Source organism: Alexandromys fortis, unplaced genomic scaffold (genome assembly GCF_014885135.2).
Source record: "Alexandromys fortis isolate MF-2015 unplaced genomic scaffold, M_Fortis_MF-2015_v1.1 scaffold_94, whole genome shotgun sequence".
Taxonomy (NCBI): Eukaryota; Metazoa; Chordata; class Mammalia; order Rodentia; family Cricetidae; genus Alexandromys; species Alexandromys fortis.
The window spans coordinates 2,667,898-2,694,491 of NW_026067979.1; the positions used below are offsets into that span (position 1 = coordinate 2,667,898).

The 26,594-nt window shown below is 42.3% G+C and overlaps 1 protein-coding gene across 2 annotated transcripts in view; it reads right to left on the reverse strand.

Annotated features, from left to right (window-relative positions):
- Window positions 1-11,855, reverse strand: part of Malt1 (MALT1 paracaspase) — a 42,302-nt gene extending 30,447 nt beyond the window's left edge. For both annotated transcript variants that reach the window (XM_050157981.1, XM_050157980.1), the window contains exons 1-3: window positions 11,423-11,855; window positions 5,759-5,925; window positions 286-407 (exon numbers count right to left, since the gene is read on the reverse strand). In XM_050157981.1, coding sequence (XP_050013938.1) covers window positions 286-407; window positions 5,759-5,925; window positions 11,423-11,649 — 516 coding nt within the window. In that variant the 5' untranslated portion in view covers window positions 11,650-11,855. The remainder of the gene's footprint in view (window positions 1-285; window positions 408-5,758; window positions 5,926-11,422) is intronic.
- Window positions 11,856-26,594: the final 14,739 nt, after the last annotated feature.

Below are 26,594 nucleotides of genomic sequence, written 5' to 3' on the forward strand. Positions count from 1 at the left end.
ATTTATTTATTTATTAAAGATTTCTGTCTCTTCCCCGCCACCGCCTCCCATTTCCCTCCCCCTCCCCCAATCAAGTCCCCCTCCCACATTAGTGAAGTAGTCAGGTTTTGATGGCTCCCACTCTAATCCCAGCACTCAGGAAACAAAGCAGCAGTATACCACAAATTCACGACCAGTCTGGGTTCCACAGTGAGTTCCAAGGCAGCTTGTACTACAGAATAAGATCTTGCCTCCAACCAACTAAACAATAAACCTAGGTAGAATTAAAAGACATTTTAAAATTACCTCCTTATTCATTTTGAACCATTGATATTGTACAAAGGGATGTCCAGTTGCCCGGCAACACAGTTTTACGAACTGTCCAGCTAAAACTGCCTTTGATTCTGGGTTTACAGTGATCTTTAATCCTAAAACAAACAAACAACAAAAGTAAAGTCTCAAAGATTTTCCTTGCTTATATACACAAAACAACAAAGAAATATTCATCTTTATCATAAATCATATATTTACTTCTCCTTCTCTATCAGTATGTATTCTTTAGCTGAAAACTTTGTAAAACCACAAGAAAAAAATCTGCAAAAGACTTTGATATATTCTATTTCTCCATGGTTAGGAAGGGAAATTGATTGCCACATTTCTCCAATTAGGAATACTTTTCCCCCAAACTCTAACATTTCTGAGATCAGGATGCACCTTTTAAGACACCTGCTAGACAGACATCGTAGTGCAGTTCTCAATGCCAGCTCAATACCTGGTCGTAAATGTTCATATGGTCAACACTTTTAAGTAAGTAGTGTGTGAGTTAGTTTTTTCTGTGAAGTTGAGCTGGTGCATAACTAGAAGCATCACCCCTACTGACTAGTGTTCATAGTACTGGAAAGGACTCTGAATATAGCAAAGAAGAAAGAAAGTCTTCAACATCTCCCAGCTGCAAATGGTGCAATATACACCAATGATCTGCCTGCAAGATATAACGGTGCAATAGTGGCACAAATGTCATCGGAGTAACCAACCAATTTTGATTGGCTTTAAGGCCTACTCCATGAGATGGGACCTGTAGCTGCCACTGCTAAAATGACAAAGAATCCGAGACCAGCTAAGTCATGGGGGAAACCTACTACTATTATTCTACAAAACCAATAGCAATAAAATAGCTCCTACTGACATATTGCTATACCCAGAATATTGCTCAACCCTCATCACAGAAGCTTCTTCTTGCAGTAGATGGAAATTAACACAGAAACCTAAAAGTGGGCAATGTGCAAAGTGAGAGACTTTGAAACATGCAGTCTTAAATGAGATAACTTCACAAAGCCTTCCCCTCAAGGTCCAGGGTTCTATACAAAAGGAGGTGGAAAGACTGTAAGAGCCAGGGGTGGTGGATAGCTCCAAGGAAGCAGTGTCTTCCAAATACAGAAGCACTGTGCACGTATGAACTCAAAGATACTGTGACAGCATACGTTAGACCTGCATATACTCAAACCATACAAAATTCCAGCACACAGCAGAAAGGGAAGTGGGCACAGAGCACCACCCTTAACCAAGAAGCTATTTGTAATTGATGCCTCTGGCAAAGAGAAGATTATTTTTTTCAATGGAATATACAATATACATACTGGGCATATCAGCTATACTCTAGGGTAGGCACCATGTCCAGAAGTAGTTGGTCAGGTTTGTGTGTGTGTGTGTGTGTGTGTGTGTGTGTGTGTGTGTGCGTGTTTGGCATTTTGTTTCATTTTTTTGTCTTATTTGTTGTTTGTTTTGAGTTTTGCTTTTTGTTTTGTGGTTTACTGTTGCAGATAAAGAAAACATGGAGTTTCATGGATAGGGAGGTAAGTAGGATCTGAGAGGAGTTGGAGGAGGGGAAATATGATCAAAATATATTGTGTAAAATTTCTTAAAAATCTGTTTAGATTATTATTTTTATGTGTATGTAAACATGCATGTGAGTATGGAGACTGTACATATGTGTTTGCAGGAGTATGCACCTGTGATGAATACCAGGTACATCAAAACGAGAAGCAGTTTCACAAATAATTCAAGAAGACCAGATCTAGAGTAAAGTAGTCAACCCATGGCTGTGGAAAAGCCCAATGAGAGAGCTAGCAGAAGGGGACACTTCACTCCTAGGGGCTCCTTTAGAAACTGTTATTAGAGCTGGGTGGTGGTGGCACATGCCTTTAATCCCAGCATTGAGGCAGAGGATCTCTGTGAGTTCAAGGCCAGCCTGTTCTACAAGAACTAGTTCCAGGACAGGCTCCAAAGCTACAGAGAAATCCTGTCTCAAACAACAACAACAACAAAAACAATAACAAAAAAATCCCAAATATCTGGAGTAGAGGCCTGGTGTCCTTTTAGAACCTATCCCTAGGTTCTAAACTACTTCAAGATACTAACTTCAAGTGCTAACTCCNAACTAGTTCCAGGACAGGCTCCAAAGCTACAGAGAAATCCTGTCTCAAACAACAACAACAACAAAAACAATAACAAAAAAAAAAAAAAAAAAAAAAAAGAAAGAGAGAGAGAGAGAGAAACTGTGATTAGGTGCAAGAACTTAGAGCACAAGTTTCAGGATGAACTTGTATTTATCTTCAACTTCAGGCTAGTGCCACTGGAATGACCCCCAGCTCTGCCTTAGCTACTTTTAGCTTTCAGAATAAATAAAACGAGAAAAAGGAATTTCAGTTAGTTTCTCAAAAGACAGGGACCTCTGTGGTACAGTTATCTATCTCTTAGGAGCTATCTCTGGCTAGAGTTCCATAACAAATGAATGGGATATGACAAAATCAGACTAAAGTTCTTCCTTGAATCAAAATGCATCTAGTTTCTTCTTGCATTTGGACCTTAAAGGTCTAAGAACATCTTACCCTAATCATACCTCTCTGCAAGGACTGTCAGAGAAAAACATGGCTTTCTCTGGAATAGGAACTAAAGTTTTTTGTAAAATGGCATTAAGTACAAAACAGAGAAAATACTAGCACATTCTACATCTTCAGTAAGATTTATTAATGTATTAAAAAGGAAAGCAGGCGATCAGATAAACTTACACACACACACAGACTTTTTTTTTTTTGAGACAGGATCTTACTATGTAGTTCCAGCTGTCCTAGAACCAGGCTGGTTTTGAACTTAGGAATCTATCTCTACCTTCCAAGTTCTCAGAATAAAGATGTACGCTACTACATCTGGTTTATAATTCAAAGACCTTTTTAATAGGCAGAAATGATTGCCTTGTTCATCTCTGAATCCATATACTTAATGCCTGAAACTGTGAAGATAATGGAATACAACAAGTGTTCAATGAATAATTCCAAGTAAAGTCACAAATTAAACTGATTTTTGTCAGAGCTTACCTTTTTCTTACGATAGTCTTATTCTCAAATTTGTTATTAAAACATAAAAGATAGTTCTATAATTATTTTTTGTCTGTCTGATAAATAGAATTACTCTGTAGCTAAAGCTTGCCTGGACTAACTACGTAGTCCAGGCTAACCTTAAACTCATGGTGCTCCTCTTACTTCAGCCTTCTGAATGATGAATTACAGGCATGGGCTTCCATTCCATGTGATTCCTGTAACTCTCTGAGGCAGAGAACACCCCACTCGCTGCATCCAACCTACAGTCAGAGTGATTATATTACTAAAAAGGAGAATAAGATTCAAAAGTTATATTTATTTCTCAGAAAGGCTTAGATTTTCAGAGGCTTTGGTGTTGTATAAAGCATGAGAAATTAGTAGATAGCACAGTGCATTAAGCTAGTAGATTTCAATTCTTACAACTTCTGAGTACCTGTTAATTGAAGTACTGAGTATATAAAAAAATTTAAATGCTGTCAGGTGGTGGCGGCGCACGCCTTTAATCCCAGCACTCGGGAGGCAGAGGCAGGCGGATCTCTGTGAGTTCGAGGCCAGCCTGGTCTACAAGAGCTAGTGCCAGGACAGGCTCCAAAGCTACAGAGAAACCCTGTCTCGAAAAACAAAAACAAACAAACAAAAAAAATTTAAATGCTCCTTTAGGACATTCACTGTTTAGAGATGGGCAATAACAGTGTGGTATCTGCATTAGCAGTTCACTGCTCCTAGCCCATAGGCTCCAGTTGAAGCCAACCATTCAACACTGTACACCTCAAAAGAAGGGACGCAAGGGTATAAGAGGAAGGCTGGGCGTCTAGGACCCTTTGTATTTGTAGTCAGCAGCCTGGTTACATATCCAGGTTGCCTGCCTCTTTTTCTTATCCAGCAAGTCTATTTTTGTTTGGTGATCCATGTGATTCCTGGAAAGCTGACTCAGCCTAACTTCATTCTTGGCTTTAAGCCAGGCATATCAACACATTCCACATCCTTGGCTACAATGAAAGTATTAGGAACAAGCAAGTGAGCAAAACTAGTTAATTAGAATAAACCTGCCTTTTTGCTTAGCATTCTGGGACAAAGATAAATGAGCTTAAGAACACCTAGCAGACATCCTGGGCTAGGTGAGTGTCAGTTTTAGAAGAAAGTCAATGCCAAGATAGAAGAGGAAAAACATTACACTTAGGGTTCTTCTCTGTCTCTTAGGAAGACTTTTCCACTTCTGGGTGTTTCAGGTAGAAATAATAATTTACCCTCATCAATCTGAGTTTGGGTTTCTGGTAGGTGTAATTGGCAATTTACCACTATATCTTATATTCCTATTTTTTCATATTCAAACTATATCAGAGAAGCTGAAGGGATGGCTCAGTGGCTAAGAGTATTTAGTGCTCTTACAGAGGATACAGGTTCAGTGACCAGCACTCACCATCAAGCAGTTCACAAACTACCTATAACTTCAGCTCCAGGGGATCCTATGCCCTCTGGCCTCGAAGCACCTGCATGCATGTGGTGAACAAACGTATATAGACATGTGCACATATACATAAATAATTTAAAAATACATCATAACCAGTTTGGCTATATAAGGAAACATTAATTAATACACCAAAATTGTGTAAAATAGAGAGCATCAAGTCTAACGTTTATAGTCTTTCCATGCTTGACTGGATTATTCACTTCTAATGGAACATATGGCCAAATGGAATCCTGGAAAGGAGACTTGCACAGCTGCTGCCATCAGCAATGTCTGTTTATCTGAAACAGAATCTCACTATGTAGTCTAGGCTGGCCTGGAACTCTTGGTCTTCCTTTTAGTCTCTACAGTACTGGGATTACAGACATGGACTACCATACCTGGCCCAATCAAGAGACTTGATGAAAGGTCCTTCCACTCCGATATCACTGTAGTTGATCAACTTCACCTGCAGCTACATGGACAAACTGTTTTCTATTTTTTGAAGTAGCTCTCTCTCCAGCCTGTTTCCTATCTGTTTTGTTTTTAATTTTGTATTTCATTTTTATATTTGTGTATTTGTGTTTCTGTGTATTTCAGTGTATGCTATAGAAACCTTACATGTAAATACTTTAGCATGCATCTTTCTACAATAGGGGAGTCTTGTACTGAACTATAATATTATTTCATAATTCTCTAATATTAAATATGTGGTTACATCAAATTTTTAAAATGTCTTATATAGCTTGCTTCTTGAACTATAATCCAACACTTTTGATGCTTTCCTTTGGTCTCAATGGGGGGGGGGCGAATGATGCTCTATGCATTTATATATTCTAAAAATACTGAACACAATTTACCTGGTTAAAAGATGTGCTTTTCTCTAAATTTGACTCCATGAATTTTTGAGGAACGTTCCTAAAGGAAGAAACAAAACAAAACAAAAACCATCTACCTGGGGGGTTGAGAAGCTGAAGAACCTCAGTGTGCTCCAAAGCCTGTAGGAAGTCGTTCAATTCTGTGACTGTACATCCTTTTTCACCCATTAGTTTCAGTAAACACAAGCTTGGGCTTCCTTCTGGCTCCAGTACCTTAAGAGAACACTGCTCCAGGTCTAGGCAACTGAAACAAGAGATTTAATTCATGATATGCCCAATATGTAGCTGGACCATTATAGGTGGCAGGAAACTAAATACATGATGAAAACTAAGCCCTCCATCCTCCTTTCCCTCCTCCAGCATTCCTTCCTCTTCTCCCCCTTAGCTCCTATAATTACTTTTAAAGAGTGTGAGAGAAATTTAGCTTTGAATCTAATCAAACTTTTATCCTAAAATTGAAAGCAAGGAAAAGACTAGAAAATTTCTTCACTCTATTTATTTATTTATTTATTTATTTATTTATTTATTTACTAAAACAGAGTCTTACTATGTAGCTCTGGCTGGCCTGGAACTTCCTATAAAGATCAGCTGATCTTGAATTTAGAGAGCTACCTGTCTCCTCCCAGCTGCTGAGTGTTAGGGCACTGCACCAGGCCTCTGCACTCTTCCTTCCTTTTCTTTTCACTCTTTCTTCTTTGTAGTTCTTTTTTTTTTAATACAAATATTTTTATTTGTGTATCAAATACTCTATGGTTAACAGTTGCAGTCAAGACACAAAAGGTTTGAAAAGCTATAGATGATAATGACTACTGGATTCAACATCCTTTGATTATTTTAGACAGCATTTCTGATAAACTTTCAGCTGAATCTTAAGCATGATATATGTTCAGGTTAACAGAATTACAGCTCCCTTAACGTTTTTAAAAGATGAAGTCGAATATGACTCAAAATGAAGGGACTACCCAGTTGGCAAGATGCTGCTCTTATTTGAGAGGAATATGTTTCTCACCCCATGAGGCCAAGGTACTGTAAATCATAGCATGATTAGATATAAACAGTGTGAGAAGTACTAAGAGCAGAGAAGCTAATGCCTCAAAAATGATACTGGGTAGGATAATCAACGCTATAAAGTTAGCAACTGGAAAAGTCATAAGAAGCCTTGTCAAAGATCATGTATTAGAAATAAGTTACTAAGTTTTCACATGAATAGGAGATTCATAAATACATGAGTGCAAAATACAAAATACACATTTCATGATTCAGAAGTTTGCCAGGCACTGAGACTTGAAATTACATCAGATATAAACAAGGGATGTTCTAACAGATATAAAAAAAGTTCAATGGCCAGAGTTTTCTTTCTTAACAAAGATCAAATTGAAGTTAGATATTTCTGTTCCAAAACAAGGTATAAAACTAGAAGTAAGATTTTGTATATCTTTTGCTTTACTGCTTTTCTGCATGGGCACTCACTGGTTTTTGGCTAAGGTGATATGTACACTTAGCCAACTTTTATTTTTCCTATTTTAGTTATGTTCTTGTAAGAGTGTTTTGATGTGGTTTCTAAAAACTTAAATTTAGAAATAAAAGAACTTCTTTATCACTGAAGCAGCCGAAATTTTGCTTTTAAAAAATTATTTTTAGGTCCTATAGAATTGGCTACAACCCCAACTTGTTAACCAATATTTTGAAAGAAGCATTCTTACCGTTGTGTTTCGAACAGGTTGGAATGGGAAGTAAAGGAGAACTGAAGCAACTACTAGAAAAAACTGGGTGAGATATGGTTGGCCTAGTGTGGCTGTGGATGCTGGATTCCAAATATATACTGAATACATAGCAGTCAGGATTTACTGACAAAGATGATGTGTATACAAGTGAAGTCTGGAGTGACTGGATTTTCTGGTCAACTGGGGAGATGTAGTAGTCACTCAGATACAGAGAACTAAGAGCAAGAGGTTTACTGGAAGGTACATACTAAGTTTTGCACGTTACATTTAAGATGCCTACTAGTCATTTAAGAGGAGACGGCTATAGCAGTCTACACACACACACATCTGGGGAAAGCAGATATACTTAATAGTTGTAATCAGCTTGACTATTTAAAACCGTCAGTGAAGGATAACATCAGAAGATTTGGTAGAAAAGCATTTAGAGATAAAAGCTTGACTTCTAGCGCACTTCAGAATTCAGACTGAATAGACAGATAAGGCACATTTGCATTAATCTTTTAAATACATGTTTTCTTTTTTATCATGATCTGCTTGAGGGTAAGATTTCTGCAGCTAAAGAGCATCTTCATGCTGCAGACTAGAGGCAACAGATGTTCCCCCTTGGCTCATGTTTCACAACCCTACTTTCAAGCCTTCTGAAAGTTCTGCCAATCCTTGGAGGTCAGCTGTTCCACTCACCACCAATCAACATATGCTGACACCCTAAGACTGTCTCAACTGGCAGCAAAGACATCTGATTTTAGTCAAGCATGGTGGTGCATACCTTTGATTCCGACACCTGAGAGGCAGAGGAAGCTCTCCTTGAGATCCTCACTTAAATGTCTGATGTTAGAGCAGTTTGAACACCATCAGGGTTTGAATGCAGGGCATTCCTACATGTCTCTGGTTAGAGCAAACTGGACTACAAGCAAAGATTCAAACTAAATCATCAATAATCACCTGAAAACGTTTCTGATATTCCTCATCTCTGGAGATAGCTCTGAATGGACCCTCCCTGTGGTTTATATTATTAAATTTTTAATAATGTCGCTTAATTAAAAATGTAAGGAGTGAAAGGGAAGTGTGACAACAGGTCAAGTGAGAACGGTGGCACTCAGAAAGCAGAGGCAGGAGGATCATGATAAGTTTAAGGTCAGCCTCAAACAAACCAAAACGGCAAAAAAAGAAAGAAGAAAAATAAGTAGAAAAGACAACATTCTGAGATTAGGGCCGTGAATTCAGTGACTGGGGAAAGCACTTCACGTTTCCCCACGACTTGTCATACATTCTGGGCCAGACTCTCTGCAACCAGAGGACAATGTCTTTACCACCTCTTATTACCAGACACTCTTCTACCACCGGCATGAAGTCACTTGAAAAGAACATTTAAAAAGGTCTTAAACACAGTAAGCATCTCCAGCTGTAACTACCTATCCCTTTGGTTCAGACTTGCCAGTTTCAAGTTTTCAGCGCTAATTTTTGTTGCTGTTTGTGAGACAGCATCTGATTATGTAGCACTGGCTGGTCCAGAACTCAACATTGATCACATGCCTCTGCTTCCTGAGTGCTGGGATTAAAGATGTGTCTGGCTTTCAGTACTAACTTTTAATAGCAACCAATTCTTCTAATGTCAATCAATGTGAGTTTACTACCAGATTCTCCAACCCTCCCTACCGCAACTAACCTACACAGAGCTATCTAAACACTATCTTGAAAGACTCATGAAATCTACCTCAAATTCTAAGATCCTAAAAATGGACAGTAACTGGCCTTCTCTCTATATTAATAACTCCTTGTAATTCAAAAGTTTCCCTAAATTCCCCCAAACAATGATTAACACCATTCTGCAGTTTACTTAGCAATATCTTCCTGAAGGTGTGGGAAGGGAAACTTAATACCCAGAATCAAGAACCCACTCCTTTTATAGTTTAGTAGCTTAGTACACTGACTCTTGTGTCTTCCTCCATCACCATATAGGCTCTCTCCAGGAAGCCTAGCACCTTCCTTAACTGGATCCACAGTTAACGCCATAATACTCTGCAGATCTGCCCTCAAAGAAAACAATTTCTTGTATCATGTAAGTCTAGAAGTTGGGAAATTTATGAAGTTCGAATAATATTTTCAATCTTTTTGGATACCCAACACCAGTATCTTTTTTCCCTAGAACAAAACTACGTCCTTTGCTCAGCTTTGCTAGTCCGTTGTTTGTCTGACTTCTCTGACACAGGGTCTCACATGCCTGGTCTTGAACTCCTTGATCCTCCTGCCTCTGCCTCCCAAGTGCTAGGATTATAAGTATGTGGCACCAGCTTAGTTTGCCATTTTCTGATTTTTTTTAAAAATCAGGCAACATGGGCCTCTTCTACTTGAGCAATAATCCCATACCAACAGTACTCTGCCTCAGTCCTAAACTCTGAAGCTCAGGGTTGTTGGGAAGGTTAAGGTGGATAATGCATGTAAGCAGGACACTGTAACACACTATGTGTTCAATAAAGGCTACTATTTACATCCAACCCAGCATTTCACATGTTACTGTGAATGTTCCCAAAAACCAGTCTATCAGAACTTCCAGCTAATAAGAAGCACTCAATCAATATAACTTTGAGTGAAGACTCCCCTCTTGATTTAAGAAGTATTTGTCTAAGAGTTCTATGTATGAGAAATGACTCCTGCTCCTGAGCTTATAAAGATGCACACAAATAATTTCAGTAAAAGCTTAAGTTTAGTTATTTGACAAGAAACTGGAGGAGTTAAAAGGCAGGTTGAAATCTTGACAGGGGTATAAGGTTCACAGTTCACGTGGGAACCCCTAGTGCATGCAGCTCCTGAGTCCACCTTCAAGTGACCCATAAGGTTAAAACACTTTTTTTCTTACTAGTACTAAGTCACCATTTTCTATTTATTTTTCAAGGTGTATACACAAGTTTCTAGAGTTCTGATACGATGCTCAAGGAAATGAATCAAACACAGAAAAGAATCCAACTCTACAATTAAACTACGGCACTGTAAAGACGGCCAGAGCAATCAGCATTTTGAGGCAGGAAGAATGAAGGCTACAAGATCCGGACTAGAGTGGTTGACACGGTATTCCAGGACACCTCAGGCTACAGTGAGATCCTGTCGCAAAAACCAAGAAGGGAAAAAGACTTCAAGATGAATATAACGGTGCCAGCTTGGAATCCCAGCGTTAGGGAGGCTGAAGCAAGACAGAGAAATCAGAGGACACATAGCAAGATCTTGTTTTGAAAAACAAAAACCAACCAAACCAAAGCAACAGATTTTAAAAATGTTAACCAATGCTCTATTTGGTTTTGGATAAACTTTTTCTGAAGAAAAAAAAAAAAACAAAACCCTGACATTGTTTCTGCTACTGTGTAAGAATTACTTTTAAGATCAATATTTTAAGGGTTATTGGTTTTACTTTCAAATGGTAAATATTCGTATACACCTGCAGAAGATACAGAACCCCCACAAAACCTATCTGTAGTTTTCAACACGTCATCTTGAGATCCAAAACGTTGAGAAACATTGACTGTGGGGCCAAGGCATATGTCAGCGGTCCCTTTTCTCAGCAGGAAAGCAGTTTAATTTCTCAAGAGTCTAATATACGTGGTGAAGTCGGGACAAAGTTTGGTCAGCTCGCTGGACTGAAGCCGATGGGGAATTTGGTCCCGTCTTTCCCCTCCTTCTGTCTCTCTCTACCCAGCCTCCAGGAACCCCTGCACGCCTCGCTCCTCCACCCGCCCGGGTCCCTCGGATCGCCCTTTTGGGGTCCGAGGGTGGTGTCCACATCCCTCCTTTTTGCTTTAAAACCCACCGAATTACAACCCTGCGAATAAGCTTTCCTCCTCTTAAGACAGCGCGGGTTCGTTCCCAGCCAGGGCTCTCCAGCTTCAGGGGGAGGAAGGTCGGTGTGAAGGTGCCATCTGGCCCTAAGTGCCAGTCCCTTCCCGATCCCAGGGTCCTTGTCGGTCTCGCGCGACTCCCTGCCCCGGGGCACACCCATCTACCCGAGGGTCGCGCGTTCCCGCTCACCTGAGCCTGAGGCGTCCCCGACTGCCCGCCAGCTCCGCCAGCTGCCTCCAGCCCCGGCCCTCGGGCGCGCGGTCCAAGCTCTCACTGAGCCTCCGCAGCAGCGGCTCCGGCAGGCGGTTGAGGGTTGCGCCGGCTGGAGGGGCGCTCGGAGGCCCCGAGGGCGCAGTCGGAGGAGGGTGCACAGCCGGGGGCAGCGAGGCCTGCAGCGGCTGCCCCCACAGCGACATGGCTACGCCGGTGGCCCCGCCGCCCAGCTCCAGCGGGTCACCTCGGGCCTCGGCGCCCGTGTGCACCTTCCGCTTGCTCCTCGCCGTCCCCCGAGTCGCAGGCGGAAGGAGAAGTCCGCCGCACAGTGAGGCCCTCACAGGAAGAAGTACTGCTCCCGGCCCGCGCGACAGGTTCCCCTGAGAAGCCCCGGGGCGCGCCGGCCGAAGAAGGGGGCGGGACTAGGGGGCGGGGCCGGGCTGCGCGTGTGTGGGCGGAGTTTGGGTGGGGCCTCGTTGCTATGTACGGGCGGCCTCTCCAATTGCAGGGAGAGCTGGGCTTGGGGGCGGGCCCTAGGGTGGGGCCGGTTCACGAGGGGCTACAGTCCCACCTATGGTGAGGGGGGGCGGGGCAGGGGGCGGGGTCTGGCTGCAGGCGTGCCTCCCCTCTTGGCACGGGGCGGGGCGTGAGGCCGCCCTTCCCGGGCGGCTTCTGAGTCTGCGGAGCAGGAAGGGATGGGTGGGTAGAGCAGTTGGAGGAAGCAGCGGTGGAGGCATTGCCACAGCTAGGAAGCCTGCGGCGTTGGAGCTTCCCGGGACCGTGGGAGGATGCTTACCTCACGCCGGAGAGGGTAGCACGCGCTTCCTGGCGGCGCCCCCACGCGCGCGTCTACTCTCCGAGGACCCCGGGGCTTACGTATGTGCGGTGTTCACCAAGAGGCCGCTAGCTCCCCACATTGGGCAACCTCAGCAGACGCTTCCTCTGCTAGCGGATGATGTTGCCAGAGGAAAGTAGTGGAATTGGAGATTTAGATACTTGTAAGGGAATTGACCCAGCTCGTTCCGAGTCTTTTTTATTTTAAGACTGAGGGATTCAATCGTGCAGTTCGGTGGTAGGACTCCGGTCTGGCATGTCTAAAGCTCTGGAGCCATCCTCAGCTCCGCAAAAGCAAGCAAGCAAAACCCAAATACTTCCTGTCTATTTTAACTTATTAGATCCTGCAAATGGATTTTAGCAGTAATGGTGTGGTGTCCTTCAGATCAAACTGTCACAGTGTTCATATTCCAAGCGGTTCCCCTAGGTCATGAGTCTAGATCATAGATGATTTAGATCATGCAGGGAACTGCTTAGAATATGAACACCGCCTAGATTCTAGACGAAGCGGAAGGAAGAGCTACATTTATATCTTGCCTAGTCTCATCCACAGCAAAGGCTATTATCCCGTTGGAAACTATAGGCTTGTTTGACATAGGAACAATTTAGGGTGACCAATCAGCCCTGAGGTACAAGCCTTCCCGGCCCAGTTTACCTCATGTCGTTCAAGCTGGCCCTAAACTTTTTCCTCTCTGCACCGTGATCCTGAGAGCTGGGGCTGCAGGTGTTCACCACCGTGCACAGTTCTATGCAGACCTGGTTCTAGAAACGGAGGCCTGTGGTTTGCTAGGCAAGCACTCCGTCAGCTATGTTACATCTCCAGCCCTAAGTTTCCTGATCTATTGTCATTCTACCTTTTAATTTAAATTCAATTAAATTTAAATCCAATAATTTTATTTCCCCTTCCAAACCTACTTGCGCAAGGCCATTGCTTATGAAGGTTCTCCTATGTGAAAAGATCATAAGTCCATGCTTATACTATTTACCCTGTGGGTATCCTTTCTGTTTGCAGTCTGGGCTTCCTTACGCAGTATAGCTCAGCTAGGTGCCATGTGGCTTCCCTCCCCATCCCCCTGTTCTCCAAGTGCCTCTTTCACTTCGCCCTCCTCCTAAGAGTTTTTTCTGTCTACTATTTTAGAATCTACACAGCCACCTTTTCTGCTACCCTCCATTCCGTACTTTGACAGACATTGCATTTTATGGTTGGGATATTTCTTCTCTTAATAAAGTCCTTGTATTTCTACTACCTAATTTTCACTTTTCTTCTGGGGCATGCGTGGCTTTTAAAGTTAGCTGTGAGTTCACAACTTGATGCCGCCACTTCTTGCTGATATCCCCTTAGGTGAGTTAGTGAACCTGTCTGAGCTTGAGTTTCTGTGCCTGTGACTGGGGAAAGTAAGCACAGCATACCCATGGCTTGAGGGTGGGAGTACATTCTGAGAAATGCATCCTGCGGTGACTTTTTTCCCATTAAAGACATGTTTGTTGTTTTCATTTACTTATCTGCGTATGTGCATGCAATTGCGTGTGCCATGGCACCTGTATGGAGATCAGAGGACAAATGGTAGAAGTCAGTTCTCTCTTTCACCACGAAGGTCCCCACTATTGAACTCAGTCATCTGTCAGCCGTCTCTTGGGCACAGGATGTATCATTCACTGAGTTCTTAACACCCCCCCCCCCAGCTCTGTGAAACCCAGGAGCTCACCATGAGTGCTGGACATGGGAACCTCCGTTCATGAGGTGATTTTTGTTGTGTGAACCCAGTCTCCTGGGACAACAGGTGCAGTCTGTTGTTATTCTAGTTTGATTTCTGATGCTATGATCAACACCACTACCAAAAACAACATATGGAGGTGTATTTCATCTTACCACCATTAAGGGAAGTCAGGGCAGGAACTCAGGCAGGGCAGGAACTGATGTAGAGACCTTACGGGGAATGCGGCTTCCTGGCTTACCTCCATGGCTTTCTCAGATTGCTTTTTTAGACACCTTTGGGTGGAGAAGGCACTACCCAAAGTGAGCTGGCCTCTCCTCTATCAGTCAACAGTATGTCCCTCAGGCGTGCCTGCAGGCCATCTAATGAAGCATTGTCTCAGTTGAGATTCCCTCTTCCCAGATGCCCTTAGTTTTTGTTAAACCAATTAGCATAGTTGTTGATTGCCATGTTATGTGGCGTATGTCTATATTAGTTAGTACTTTGAAAATTGATACATTAATTTTGGGAACATTTTAATAACTTAGCTTTGTTTTTTCTCTCCCAACAATTATATTAATGCCAAGAGAAAATGTATGAGTAGCTTTATTTATTTTTTTTCCTAGACAGGGTTTCTCTGTAGCTTTGGAGCCTGTCCTGGAACTCACTCTGTAGACCAGCCTGGCCTCAAACTCACAGAGATCTGCCTTGTCTCTGCCTCCTGAGTGCTGGGATTAAAGACATGAGCCACAACCATCTAGAAATGGCTTTAATTTTTAACTTAAAATTTTCTAAAATTTTAATGAAAAATTCATTTATTTATTGTGTGAGTGTGTATATGTGGTGGTGGCGGCAGGCGGGGGGGGGGGGGGGGGGGGGGGCGGGAGCAAACATGCAGAGGCCAGAAGACAACTTTTGAGAGAGTGTTCCCTTCTTTCACTGAATGGGTCTTTGGATTGAACTTGGGTTGTCGGGTTTTGGCAGGAAGAGCCTTTCCTTCACTGACCAAAGATCACGGCTTCTAAATATCCCTTAAATATAATGCGTGTGTATAGGTAATAAATATCACCGGGAGTTTTTCTGTATTAGCTGGAAGGGATAAAAGTTTCTGTGAATCTGGACAGTTTGAGGAAGCTTACAGTTGCAGTCCATAGAAAAGTCTGATGGTGTAATCTTAATCTTACTCATGGATGTAGACACTGACTCAGTTTTTTTTCTCTCACAGAATTTGATTGTGGATGTTAATCAAAAAATGACAGATGCTATAGTTGGTAAATGAACAGGTCTTAAAAGACTTGGTATAGGAGAATATCTAAAGGCCTCTGGGTCTGTATATACTGAAGATAAGGGAACTGAAAATGACAACAACTAAATGTCACTCATTGTCCCCATCCCTTACTCCATGTCTAAACCCTTAGTGACCTCTCTGACTCATCCTTGAGGTAGGACTGTGAAGGCCGCACTCAGACACAATACTGGCCACATCCCTCGTAGCCCATTTTGGCTGATATTTCCTAAAGAACAGAGGGAATTATCTTATTTCACTTATAACTTAAACATGGTAGCTGAGTACATCATCCCACCCTACTCTCATAATGAATCATCTAGATCTTACTGTTTCTAGTTATTTTGAAGACTGTACTTGTCTAAATCCATCCATTCAAGTGCCAGCCAATAGGCACTTGGTGCTTACGTTGTGTCTGACCCTTGTGCCAAGTACTGCTGGAGGACAGTTTTGTTTTAAATTGAAGTCATGAACCTCAGCAAACACACAATGAACATGTGTCAGAGATTTCATGTAACTCATTGTTTAGTGTGGGAGCCAAAAATTGTTGCCTCTTCGGAAGAGATTCCAATGATGTGATTAGCAGTGATAAATACAATCAAACATACAAAGCTATCAGGGATGCTGGAATGTGTTTGCTTCACAGACACAAAACTGGCCTTTTCCCACAGTGAAGGAGAGAATCAGCTGAGCTGCCACTTTACAGAGTTTATTAATGAGCAAGAACTGCTTACATTGCTGTGAGGTTTCTCCACTTCTCAGCGTTGTGAGACAGCCTTAGCCAAAGCCAATGAAAGACAAAGATAAGCACTTCCTTCTTTGTGGCCAGAGAGAGAAGTGCTCTCAGAATCAGCGCAGGAAGAAGATCCAAGGAAACCACGGGAACAACTGTGGTTGGTTCAGGCGAACTGGATGGAGGCTCACAAGAAAAAGGGCAAAGACTGAAGAAAGGAGTCAGATCAGAATAAGTCAGACTAAAGGGCTAAGTTGTTACAGGTTTGTGCCTACTATAGCATCAGCAGGTTATAGAGGATGCCTTTTTAATAGCATGTAGATTTTCTTTTCATAGTATTTAAAAGAAAATGTCTGTCAGAGTCATCAGTTCTCCAGTAATTTGACTAGAGTAATGCCAAATTTATTTAAATTAAAAATGTGATTTTTCTCTAAAGGAGCCTATAAAATTACCAAGGCATGTGAGGATGTTGAAATCCTAAAAGCTGGCAAGAGCTTAAAGCTTGAGAAATTCTGATTTTAGTAAGTGATAGGGAATATTTGAAATATTGCAATCACGATAGTTACTTAACTTTTGGAGTTTTGAGGACTTATTTAGTCTGCACTAGAAAGAAGACTAGAAGTTCAAGGAGTCTTACAACTGGCTTTGGTGGTGCAGGCCTGAAATGCGAGTACTCAGAGGGCTGAGATAGAAGGATCAAAAGTTTAAGACCAGTCTGAGCTATATATCTGGACTCTGGAAAAGCAAAATCTAAATAAAAAGTATTATAAAATAGTATAGATGAGCGGTCTATATATATTATAGTATAGTGTAGTATAGCATAGTATAGTATAGATGAGTGGTCTATATATATTATAGTATAGTGTAGTGTACTATAGTATTTTGTTGTAGTAAGTGATCTTTGCCAATAGTAATCTAGGAATGAAAAAAAAGCAACTATAAATTGAAGAAATATATAGAGTTACTTTTAACCAGTCTTTGTAGATTTGAATGTGAAATATCCCCCACAGGCTCATGTCTTTAACACCTCATCCCAGCTGAGAGTGTGATTTGGGAAATTATGGATTTGAGCCCTAGCTCCAGAAAGTGGGTTGCTTTGGTCTGGGCCTTGAGGGGTATAGCCTCACCTCTCTTCTGGTCCCAGTCTTACTACTTCCTGTTCAGTCACTCAGATGTAAATAAGCAGTCTTATGCCCCTGCCATAGTCCCAGCTACTTCAGATACCATTTATTTCCCATCATGATGGATTATAAAGAAAGTAAATTCTTATTCCTTTAAGTTTTGGCTAGTATGAAAAAAGTAAGGAATACAGGAAATGGATACTGAGAAGTAAAAGCTATGATAATCCTGACCACATGGTTTGTATGTGTTTGGAAATAGAACATAGGAGGACTATGGGAAGAGCTTAGAGCCACGGGCTAGCAAAACCTTAGTATGCTGTAAGCTCACAATTCTAGGGTAAACAGAGATGTCACGTTGTCAGGAGTTTAAGAAATCATATCCCTAATCAGGAGCAGAGAACACTTTCTGGGGTTCACAATCCTCTGCCGAGGGAATGGTGCCACCCACAGTGGGTGTGTTTTCCTACCTCATTTACTGTAAACAAGATAGTCCTTCATAGATGTGCCCATGGGCCAACCTAATCCAGACAGTCCCTCATTGAGACTCCCTTCCCAGGTGACTCTAGATTGCATCAAACTCACATACTCACCACCATGATAAGCAGACAAAACACAAGAGTTACAGAGTGTCTTAGTCACTGTTCTATTGCTGTGAAGAGACACCATGACCAAGGCAACTCTTATCAAAGAGTTCAACTGGGGAATTGGGGGCTTGCTTACATTTTCAGAGGGTTAGTCCATTATCATCATGGTGGGAAGAAGACAGGCAAAGCACTGGATGGAGCAGTAGTGAGAGCTCTATATCCTGATCCACAGGCAGCAGGCAGAGAGAGAGAGAGAGAGACAGAGAGAGAGAGAGAGAGAGAGAGACAGACAGACAGACAGACAGACAGACAGACAGACAGACACTGAGCCTGGCCTGGGTTTTTGAAATCTCAAAGCCCATTCCAAGTGACATATCCCTCCTCAACAAGACCACACCTCCTAATCCTTTCCAAATGGCTCATCTACTGGGGACTAAGTATGCAAATATATGAGCCTATGGGGACTACTTTCATTCAAACAAGGCCATCATGCCTTGCACCAAAGTTCTTGAAAGCCATTGAATCCATGCAATGTGTGGCACAGTCAGATTCCCTGGAGGGAGAAGTAGAGAGGCCGTTGTATGGAGCCTCCGGTGTGATAGAGACCTCAAGGCTTTGGATAATGGACATGGAGCTGCAGAGTTTGTGTTTTCTCTGCTAGATTTGATCTTGTTCTGGTATAGTTTTTTGTTTGTTTGTTTGTTTGTTTTGCTATAGTTCCATTCCTCCCTTTTGGAATGGGAATGTTTAGTCTGTGCCATAGTGTGTTGAAATTAAGTAACTTGATGTTTTGATTTGCTGGGACTCATAGCTAAAAGTGCCTTCGTGCTAAAAGATACTTTTGACTTTTAAACAATATTGGAACTATAAGCTGTTTAAAAAGTTTATTTCATTTATTTATTTGTGTGTGTGTGTTGCAGGTGTCAGAGGCATATGTGTTCAATGACATATATATAGAGGCCAGAAGACAACTCCTAGGAGTCTGTTCTCTCCTTCCACCACATGTATCTTGGGGATACAGCTCCGATTGTCAGGCTTGGTGGCACACACCTTTTATCTACTGAGCCACCCTGCCAGTCTGACTGTAGGAAGGTTTAAAGTTGGACTGACTGAAAGTAGGTTGCACAGTGAGATAGCATGACCTTTGGGAGCCATGAGAGGACTGGTAGAATTTGAATGAAAATGTCCCCTACAGACTCCTGTGTGATCACTTGGCCTTCAACTGGTGATGCTTTGAAAGGCTGTAGACCTTTAAGAGGTGGGCCGTCGCTGGAGAAGGTAGGCCTTCAGCTGCCAGGCCTTCTCTGTCATGACGGACTACACCCTCACAAACCCTGAGCCCCAATCAACCTTTCCCCTCGTGTTATTTCTTGCCAGGTATTGGGCCACAGAGCTGCCAGACTGTAGGAATCATCATGACTGAAAAATCCTGAGGTATTAACTTGCACTTATTTTGTTCAGGAGGAACCAAAACAAATCAGTTCTGTTTACATTTTGTGTATGTATTGCTAAGGACGGATGGACCCAGGTGTGTGTGCACCAGGTGTGTGTGCACCAGGGTGTGTACTGTGGTCAGATTCCCTCCTTCACAATGTGTGTTCCAGAGATTGAACCCTGGCACAGCTACATACACATAAACAGCATGAGCACATAAATACATGTAATTTCTAAGGTGTCGTCTCAAGACTAGGCCACATCTCTAGCCAGGAAGTGTCCGTGCAGCACTGACCTGCCCTGCTCTTTCTGCCATCTTCACTGACAACCATAGATGCCCCAAGCACTGTATTTTCTCCCATACTTAGGAACTACTCTTAGCCTCAAGTACTTTTTAGTGCTTGGTTTCGAGTCAGACTTATTATAGTATCAAGACTGGCTTTGAACTTGCGATATTGCAGCCTCTACACTTCTACCCCCAGTTGCTAGGATTATAGGTCTATGCCACCACAGCCAGACAGACACTTTTTTTTTTTTTAATTGTAAAGCATCAAGGAAAAAGGAAGAGGTTAAGTTATTTGGCTAATCTTGAGGTGTCTATCCTTGTTCCTTGTTCTAAAATCAACTATTTCTTGCTTCCTTTTTGTTTTAGTATTAGTATTTTGTTACAGACTTGTATGTGTTGAAGTGTAGAACTGCAGAACTTCTGCAGGGATACTACGTTTATTTTCATCTCTCACTATCCTCCCCTGGGTCCATACACAGAATCCCAACTGATGCCTGGGTGGAAGCTGTTGTAAAATCAAAGAATCAGTCTAGACTGTGATTCTTCACTGTCAACTCGGTTGGGTTTAGAATCACCATGGAAGCACACCTTTGGGGAGTCTGGGCTTTCCAGAAAGGTTTAACTGAGGGAAATAGGACTGAAGTCTTGACTGAATAGAAAGCTAAGCATCAGTATTCATCTTTCTGCTTCCTGACTGCAGATGCAATATGACCAGCACCTCCTGCCCCACCAGCGTGCCTGTCCCATTGTGATGGACTATATCCTCTCTCAAACTGTGAACCAAAATAAACCCTTTTGTAATTATAATGTCAGGCATTTTCTCAGCACAACAAGAAAAACAACTTACAACACAGTTCAATCTTCAGAACATTAAAAATGATAGTTGGTATCTCAGAGTAGAAACCCCTTGGGGAGGAAGAGTATATTGTAGCATCACGAACTATCCTTGCCGTTAATTTTCAAGCCAATTTTTCTACGCTGATGCAAGAGGATAGTTTAGCAATGGTTTAAGAAATAAAAGACATTCACAAATGCTGCTCCCAATGATATCTTATCCTTATTTAAAAAACATTTGAGCACAGGTGTTATAATAAGAGTAAAACTAGACATTCTGATAAAAGTGACAGTGTGATAGGAAAAACCTTATATGATTTATTATCTTCAAATAAAAACATTTAGAAATCTGATGTTTACATTCTATGATGTTTACTGTGAAGACAGATTTCAGTTGCAGGTGGGAATTACAAGTGAGGTGTCAATGAAATAGTGTTGGGATTTTCAACAGCGCTATCACCTCATTGATCGTATAACAGGTTTTTCAATGTCTGACAATAACAATTGCATTGACTACAATGCAGCATATAAAGACATTCATCTAGTAATGAACTCATCAATTTCTATCTACTTTCAATCTGCACTCTCTTGGAATCTTAAGAGGGATGCTGGCATACTAGTGTTTTTCGCTATAGGCTACTTGTAAGACTCACATGATGGTACTGTAGACCCTCTAGGGGGAATTGATACAACCCATTTTATTGGTACATGTATATATATACCGCAAGGAATTTAAATCAAGGACTCAAATGTTTATGTACTAATGTTCACAGCAGCACTAAACTGCTATAAAATTCAAATGTCAAATGTACATAAATACAATTGAATATTGTTCCGATACCAAAAAGGAATGTTTTTGATCTATGCTACAGGAGTTGGGGCTGTAGCTCAGTTGGGGCTGTAGCTCAGCATAGTACACACAAGGCCCTAGATTTGATCTCTAACTTTAAAAATATGCAAAGACTACTACAGGTTTTAGCATGCATGAACTTGGAAAGCATTATGCAGTGAATAATCCAGATGCTAAATGACAAATGTTCTGTGACCTGAGGTTCGTAGATTGTCGCAGAGGCAGAAAATGGAGAGGTGGCTTCCAGGGGCTGGGGAGCCAGAAAAGCAGAGTTGGTTGTTTAATGGGGAGAGATACTCTGGGGTGATGAAACATTCTGAGAGTGGATACTGGTTCTACTATGCTTGTGAACGCACTTCATGCTATTAACTTGGATACTTAAAAGTGGTTACAATGAAGCCAGGCTTTATAGTGCATGCCTATAATCTTAGAACTTGAGAGGTGCCAGAAGAAGGGTCAGGATTTCATACACTTTCACTATGCAGTGTGTTCCACGTTATGAGCCATCCTTGGATACACAAGGAATTTAAGGCCAGCCTGGGGTACATGAACCTCTGTCTCAAGATGAACAAGCAAAACCAACGAAATAAAAAGTGAGACTGGGAAGGTGGCTCGGTGGCTAAGAGCAGTGGTGCTTTCCCAGGGGACCCGGGTTCAGCTCTCAGCACTCACACGGTGGCTCACACCATCTACCGCTTTAGTTCCAAGAAAGATGACTCCCTTTTCTCACCTCCCGAGGCATCAGGCATGCATGAAGCGCACGGGCATACATGCAAGCAAGATACCCATACACATAAAATATTTCCTTTAACATTTAAAATCAAAACACCAAAAGCCAAAAACCAAAACCAAAGCAACCATCCCCATAAATTAAAATGATAAATTTAATGTTGGGTGTAATCTATATCCTCAAGATTCATTTGAAAAACCCTAAGAAATTACTGATATCCCACCCCCAAATCTCTTAGACTGATTTTAGTTGGTTTCGGTTGATTTTTAAGGTTCCTTCACAAATCTTCCATGGTCCAAGAAGGGATTCATAACCTTCAGGATATTGGTGATCTAGAGAGGAGCCATTGGGGAAGACTGGATGTGGTGGGTTACACTTTTAATGCCAGCACTCAGGAAGCAGCTTTTCTATTCTTGACTTTCCAGACTCCAGAGCTATAAGCCACATAATCCTCCATCATTATAAATCACCTCCTTGTGGAGCTTTGTATTTAGGGCCTAACATTGCCTTTGCCTTTGTGAAGTCTAAGCAGCTGCAGCTGCTCTACCTGCAGGAGGCCCTCCCAGCTGGGGCCAGGTGGTGGGGGTGGTGAGAGGGTCATTAGACCCTAGCATGGAACCACAGCGCCCCCATCCCCATGTTTCCAGCCATCATCTGCATGTGTTCTGAGAAATGCTAGAGCATGCAAGAGACAGGAGATTTATGGAAGAGACCCTGCCTATGCAGGCTCTGGGAGGTCATCGTTCATGCTAGGTTGGAATTGTGTTATGATGCAGCTATTTGGTGGTGGTAGAGGGCAGGCAATCACTCATCAGTAATCCCTCGCCCGTAAGCTCGTTGGTTCAGCAAACCAGAGGTGGATGACACCATTGATTTGGCCTTTCACTGGTGCTCTTTACATAGCCGTTTCTCTCATAGATGTTTGCGTGTGTCTCTCTAGGAAAGGTGAGGGCTCCTGTCCCATGCTTTCTCCACCATAACGGGTGGTAGCCATCAAACCATGAGCCAAAATAAGTCTTCCCTCCCTCTCTCCCTCCTTTCCTCCCTTCTTTAAGCTATTTATTTATTTATTTATTTATTTATTTATTTATTTATTGGTCAGGCATTTTGTCACGTCAACGGAAAACAATAACTTATAAAACGGCAGTGCAGACTTACCTGATCAGTCTTAACCAAGTCACACCGATAGAGCGCCTTAGCTGACCTGGTCCAGCATCCTGCCCATTTCAATCCAGACAAGACCTTGGAGCCTAGAAACATTTTCTTTCTCTTCTTTAACCTCTGTGACAGTTCTCAAAGGATGGTCCTACCTCAGCGGTGTCAGCATCGTGGGGAGCTTTTTAAAAATGCAAAATCACAGGCTCCAGCGCAGACAGCCTGAACCAGAAAATGGAGATGCCCCCCCCCCACACTGAGTAGCTTCAAAACCCCAACAGGGGATTCTAGTCCATGCTAATGACTGAGAATGGCTCCCCCACACTTCAGCTTCAAAATATTTTGGGGGCAATAATTTCTCTGTGATCCCTTTCAGTCACATAGAGATTACTTCCTGTTTCACATCTAAATTTATCTTCTCAAAGCTTTGAAGGGTGGAGGCCTCAGTCTTCAAAAGTGTAAGCTACTGTGCTTACATGCCTTTGTGGGTAACAGCCCAGGTGGGTCTCAGCAGAAGGGAAACCACGGAGGAGCTGAAGACACAGCTGGCATAGAGAAGGGGTCACCAGGGCAGGTTCTTGCTCTCCTCCCCTTGATTATTTAATCACTGGACAATCCAAGATTCGGTCCAAACAGGAGCACAGCATAGTCTGCCATGGTTAAGTTTTAAAGGTTAATTACAGGGTCTAAGGAGTTGGGAACACTGTTTAGTGGAGATGCGGAGAGTCTCATTTATTGGTCAAGATTAGTCCAGAAATTGTGTGAATAAAGAGCAAAAAAGGGTATAGGTCTCCGGGAGCTGAGAGCAGAGGAGGAATAAAAATGGCCCCAGATGACAGCGATTTAGAATTTGATGTTTATTTCAGGGGACTCAACAATTTTTATCAGGCTGTGATTTTTATCTTCTTTCTCTTGGCATTTGCCCAAGTTCACTGATGTCTACAGTATAGTAGATTTTAAAGCTCCCACACTGTCACCCCCTACCTTCCTCCCAAGGGAAGGATTTCCTTTTGGACTGAACTTGCACTTCGTAGCATCAAGCCAATGCCAGAATCTTCGTATGCTCTTACTTATGTGTGTTGTGTGTGTCAGTGTGTGGGTGCCTGCAGAGGCCAGGAAAGATCCTCAGGAATTGGAGTTACAGGACCTTGTGGACTACCTGATGTGGGTGCTGGAAACTAACTGTAGGTCTTCTGAAAGTGCAGCAAATACTCTGAACCATTTAGCCACCTCTGCAAGCCCATTTTTACACATTCTTTAAAGCTATGATGACTTTAGGTTGAGAAAATGGATTTTCTGTGCAGAAAATTTAGGAAGAATTTTATTGCTCAAAGTGATTTATATCCCTTAGATCGACAATATTAATCAAATTATGTCTTCCTTTTTCTGGGTATCACTTTACAATTTACTTCATGAATTATTTCTTTGTGCATTTAGATGTCCCTAAATTTTTATGGTAGATTCCACTAATTGTCCTCTGGGAGAAAACGTTTTAATTTAAAAAAATACAGATTTATTTTTGGAAGTAGCACTGAGTGTTCAGCGTTCTTCTGGTCCACCATCACCCGTCAGATTAGCTTAACCAGCAGTAACTCAGTTTCAGCCTAGCTGTCTCGGAGTTCTTCAACACAGACTGCCCAGTTCTGGTGACGTAAGTAGTTTAAAGTGCTTCAAACCTGTTTGCCTCAAAAATGTTTGGGAGCAAGGCTATCCCTAGAACAGAAAGCACAGACTAAAACAAAAAAGCCCAAATGCTCCCAGCATCCCTAATTTGTGATTGCGCTGTGTCAGGCTAAACACAGTGCGACAGCATGGACTCTAAGCTATGGCTGCAAACTTTGGGTTTTCACCCTCTTATGTTTCCTCCCATTGTGGTTAGTATTTGGGAGGGGCTTTCCGGGTGCACACTCTTCAGTTTGTTTCCAAAAATGTGCTGCATTGTTTTGCATGGGGTGTATTTCCTACCTTGTGATACTTAGGTCTCAGAGAGCTGATATACTGTATAGGCATAGTCACATGATCACAGTTGGTTGCAGTGGTGAGGGAGGGCATCTCTATCAACAAGGAACGTGGTAAAATGTAAACAGTGTAGAGTTTACCACTCGCCACACCCATTTGAAATGAGCAGTTTAGCAGCGTTAAGTATAAAGTATAAATGATTACTATCTCCCATGTTCTGCCAATAGATTAGTGAGAGCCAAGAGGAGGGCAGTTAAGTTTCTACCGTTTTCAAGCCTGCCCTGGGCTTTGCTTCTGCAATGCCCTGACCTGAGTCTTCTGTTCATGGGGAGGCTATGCCAACAGCTGGGTTCTCTCTGACCTGCACTACATGTGAATGTAGACTCCGTCGTAGTCTCATTCTTAAGCCAGGAACAGTGATGACGGCCTTCTCCACTCACCTGCCGCCAAGATTACACCCAGCGCTGACACTGTTGAGTGCAAACATTTCTGCTGTTTAAATCTAATGAGCCTCCATCACCCATGACAGTGAAAACCCCCATGACAGTGAACATGCCCATGACAGTGAAAACGCCCATGATGGATCCTTTGTGCTTCAAAGTGAGGGGAGGAGATGGGAACAGATCCAGGCAGATCATCATAGAGATTCACTACTATTGCCCAAAACCAATAAGGTGTTTTTTGTTTGTTTTTCAAGACAGGGTTTCTCTGTGTGGCTTTGAAACCTGTTCTGGAACTCACTCTGTAGACCAGGCTGGCCTCAAACTCACAGAGATCTGCCTGTCTCTGCCTCCAGAGTGCTGGGATTAAAGGCATGTGCCACCATTGCCCAGCACCAACAAGGTTTTCAATCATACATAAGACATCAAATTGTGGCATGCCTTTAGGTGATTTCTGTATTTTTCCAGCATAACAGCTATCGTTGGTCTTATACTGTTTGTTTTTTGTTTGTTTGTTTATTTTTTGTTTGGTTTTTCTTTTTTTATTAGGATTTATTTTTATTTATGTGTCTGTGTGAGTGTATGCTCTGTGTGTGTGTATGTGTGTGTGTGTGTGTGTGTGTGGTTCCTTCTCAAACACTGATAGCTCCCTAAAGCAAGAGACACCTAAGTAGCTGCAGCTTGTCCCAAGGATTCTGGCAGAATCTCTGCTCAGACATGTGATTGGTACCAAGCCTCAGCCAAGAATGTGTTCAGCAGGGGAGGGTATGACATCACTTCTGCCATCCTACACCAGCGTTCACAGACCTGCCCTGCCAGAAGACGAATATGAGCAGATAAGTTCCCCACGTACCAGTCCTAGCCCAAGATAAGGGAGCAAAGAGCAGCTAAGAATCAAGTGGATTTGCTCTAAGTGTTCAGATTAGTTAGCGATCAACTTAGTCTCTACCCCAAAACCTCTGATGCCTTTGGTCATGAGGACACCCACTCCTTTGTGAAGCTGAGAAAATAGCAAACAGGATTCCGGGAAGAGGGATGTAAAAAACATCTGTAATAAAACTACATTTCTAACTGTACTCAGTAGGAGGGAAGTCTCCCTACAGAAGAAATATTTTTCTTTTGCTTAAGCAGTGGTTCTCAGCCTACCTAATGCTGTGACCCTTTTAATACGGTTCCTCATGTTGTGCTGACTCCAATAATACAATTATT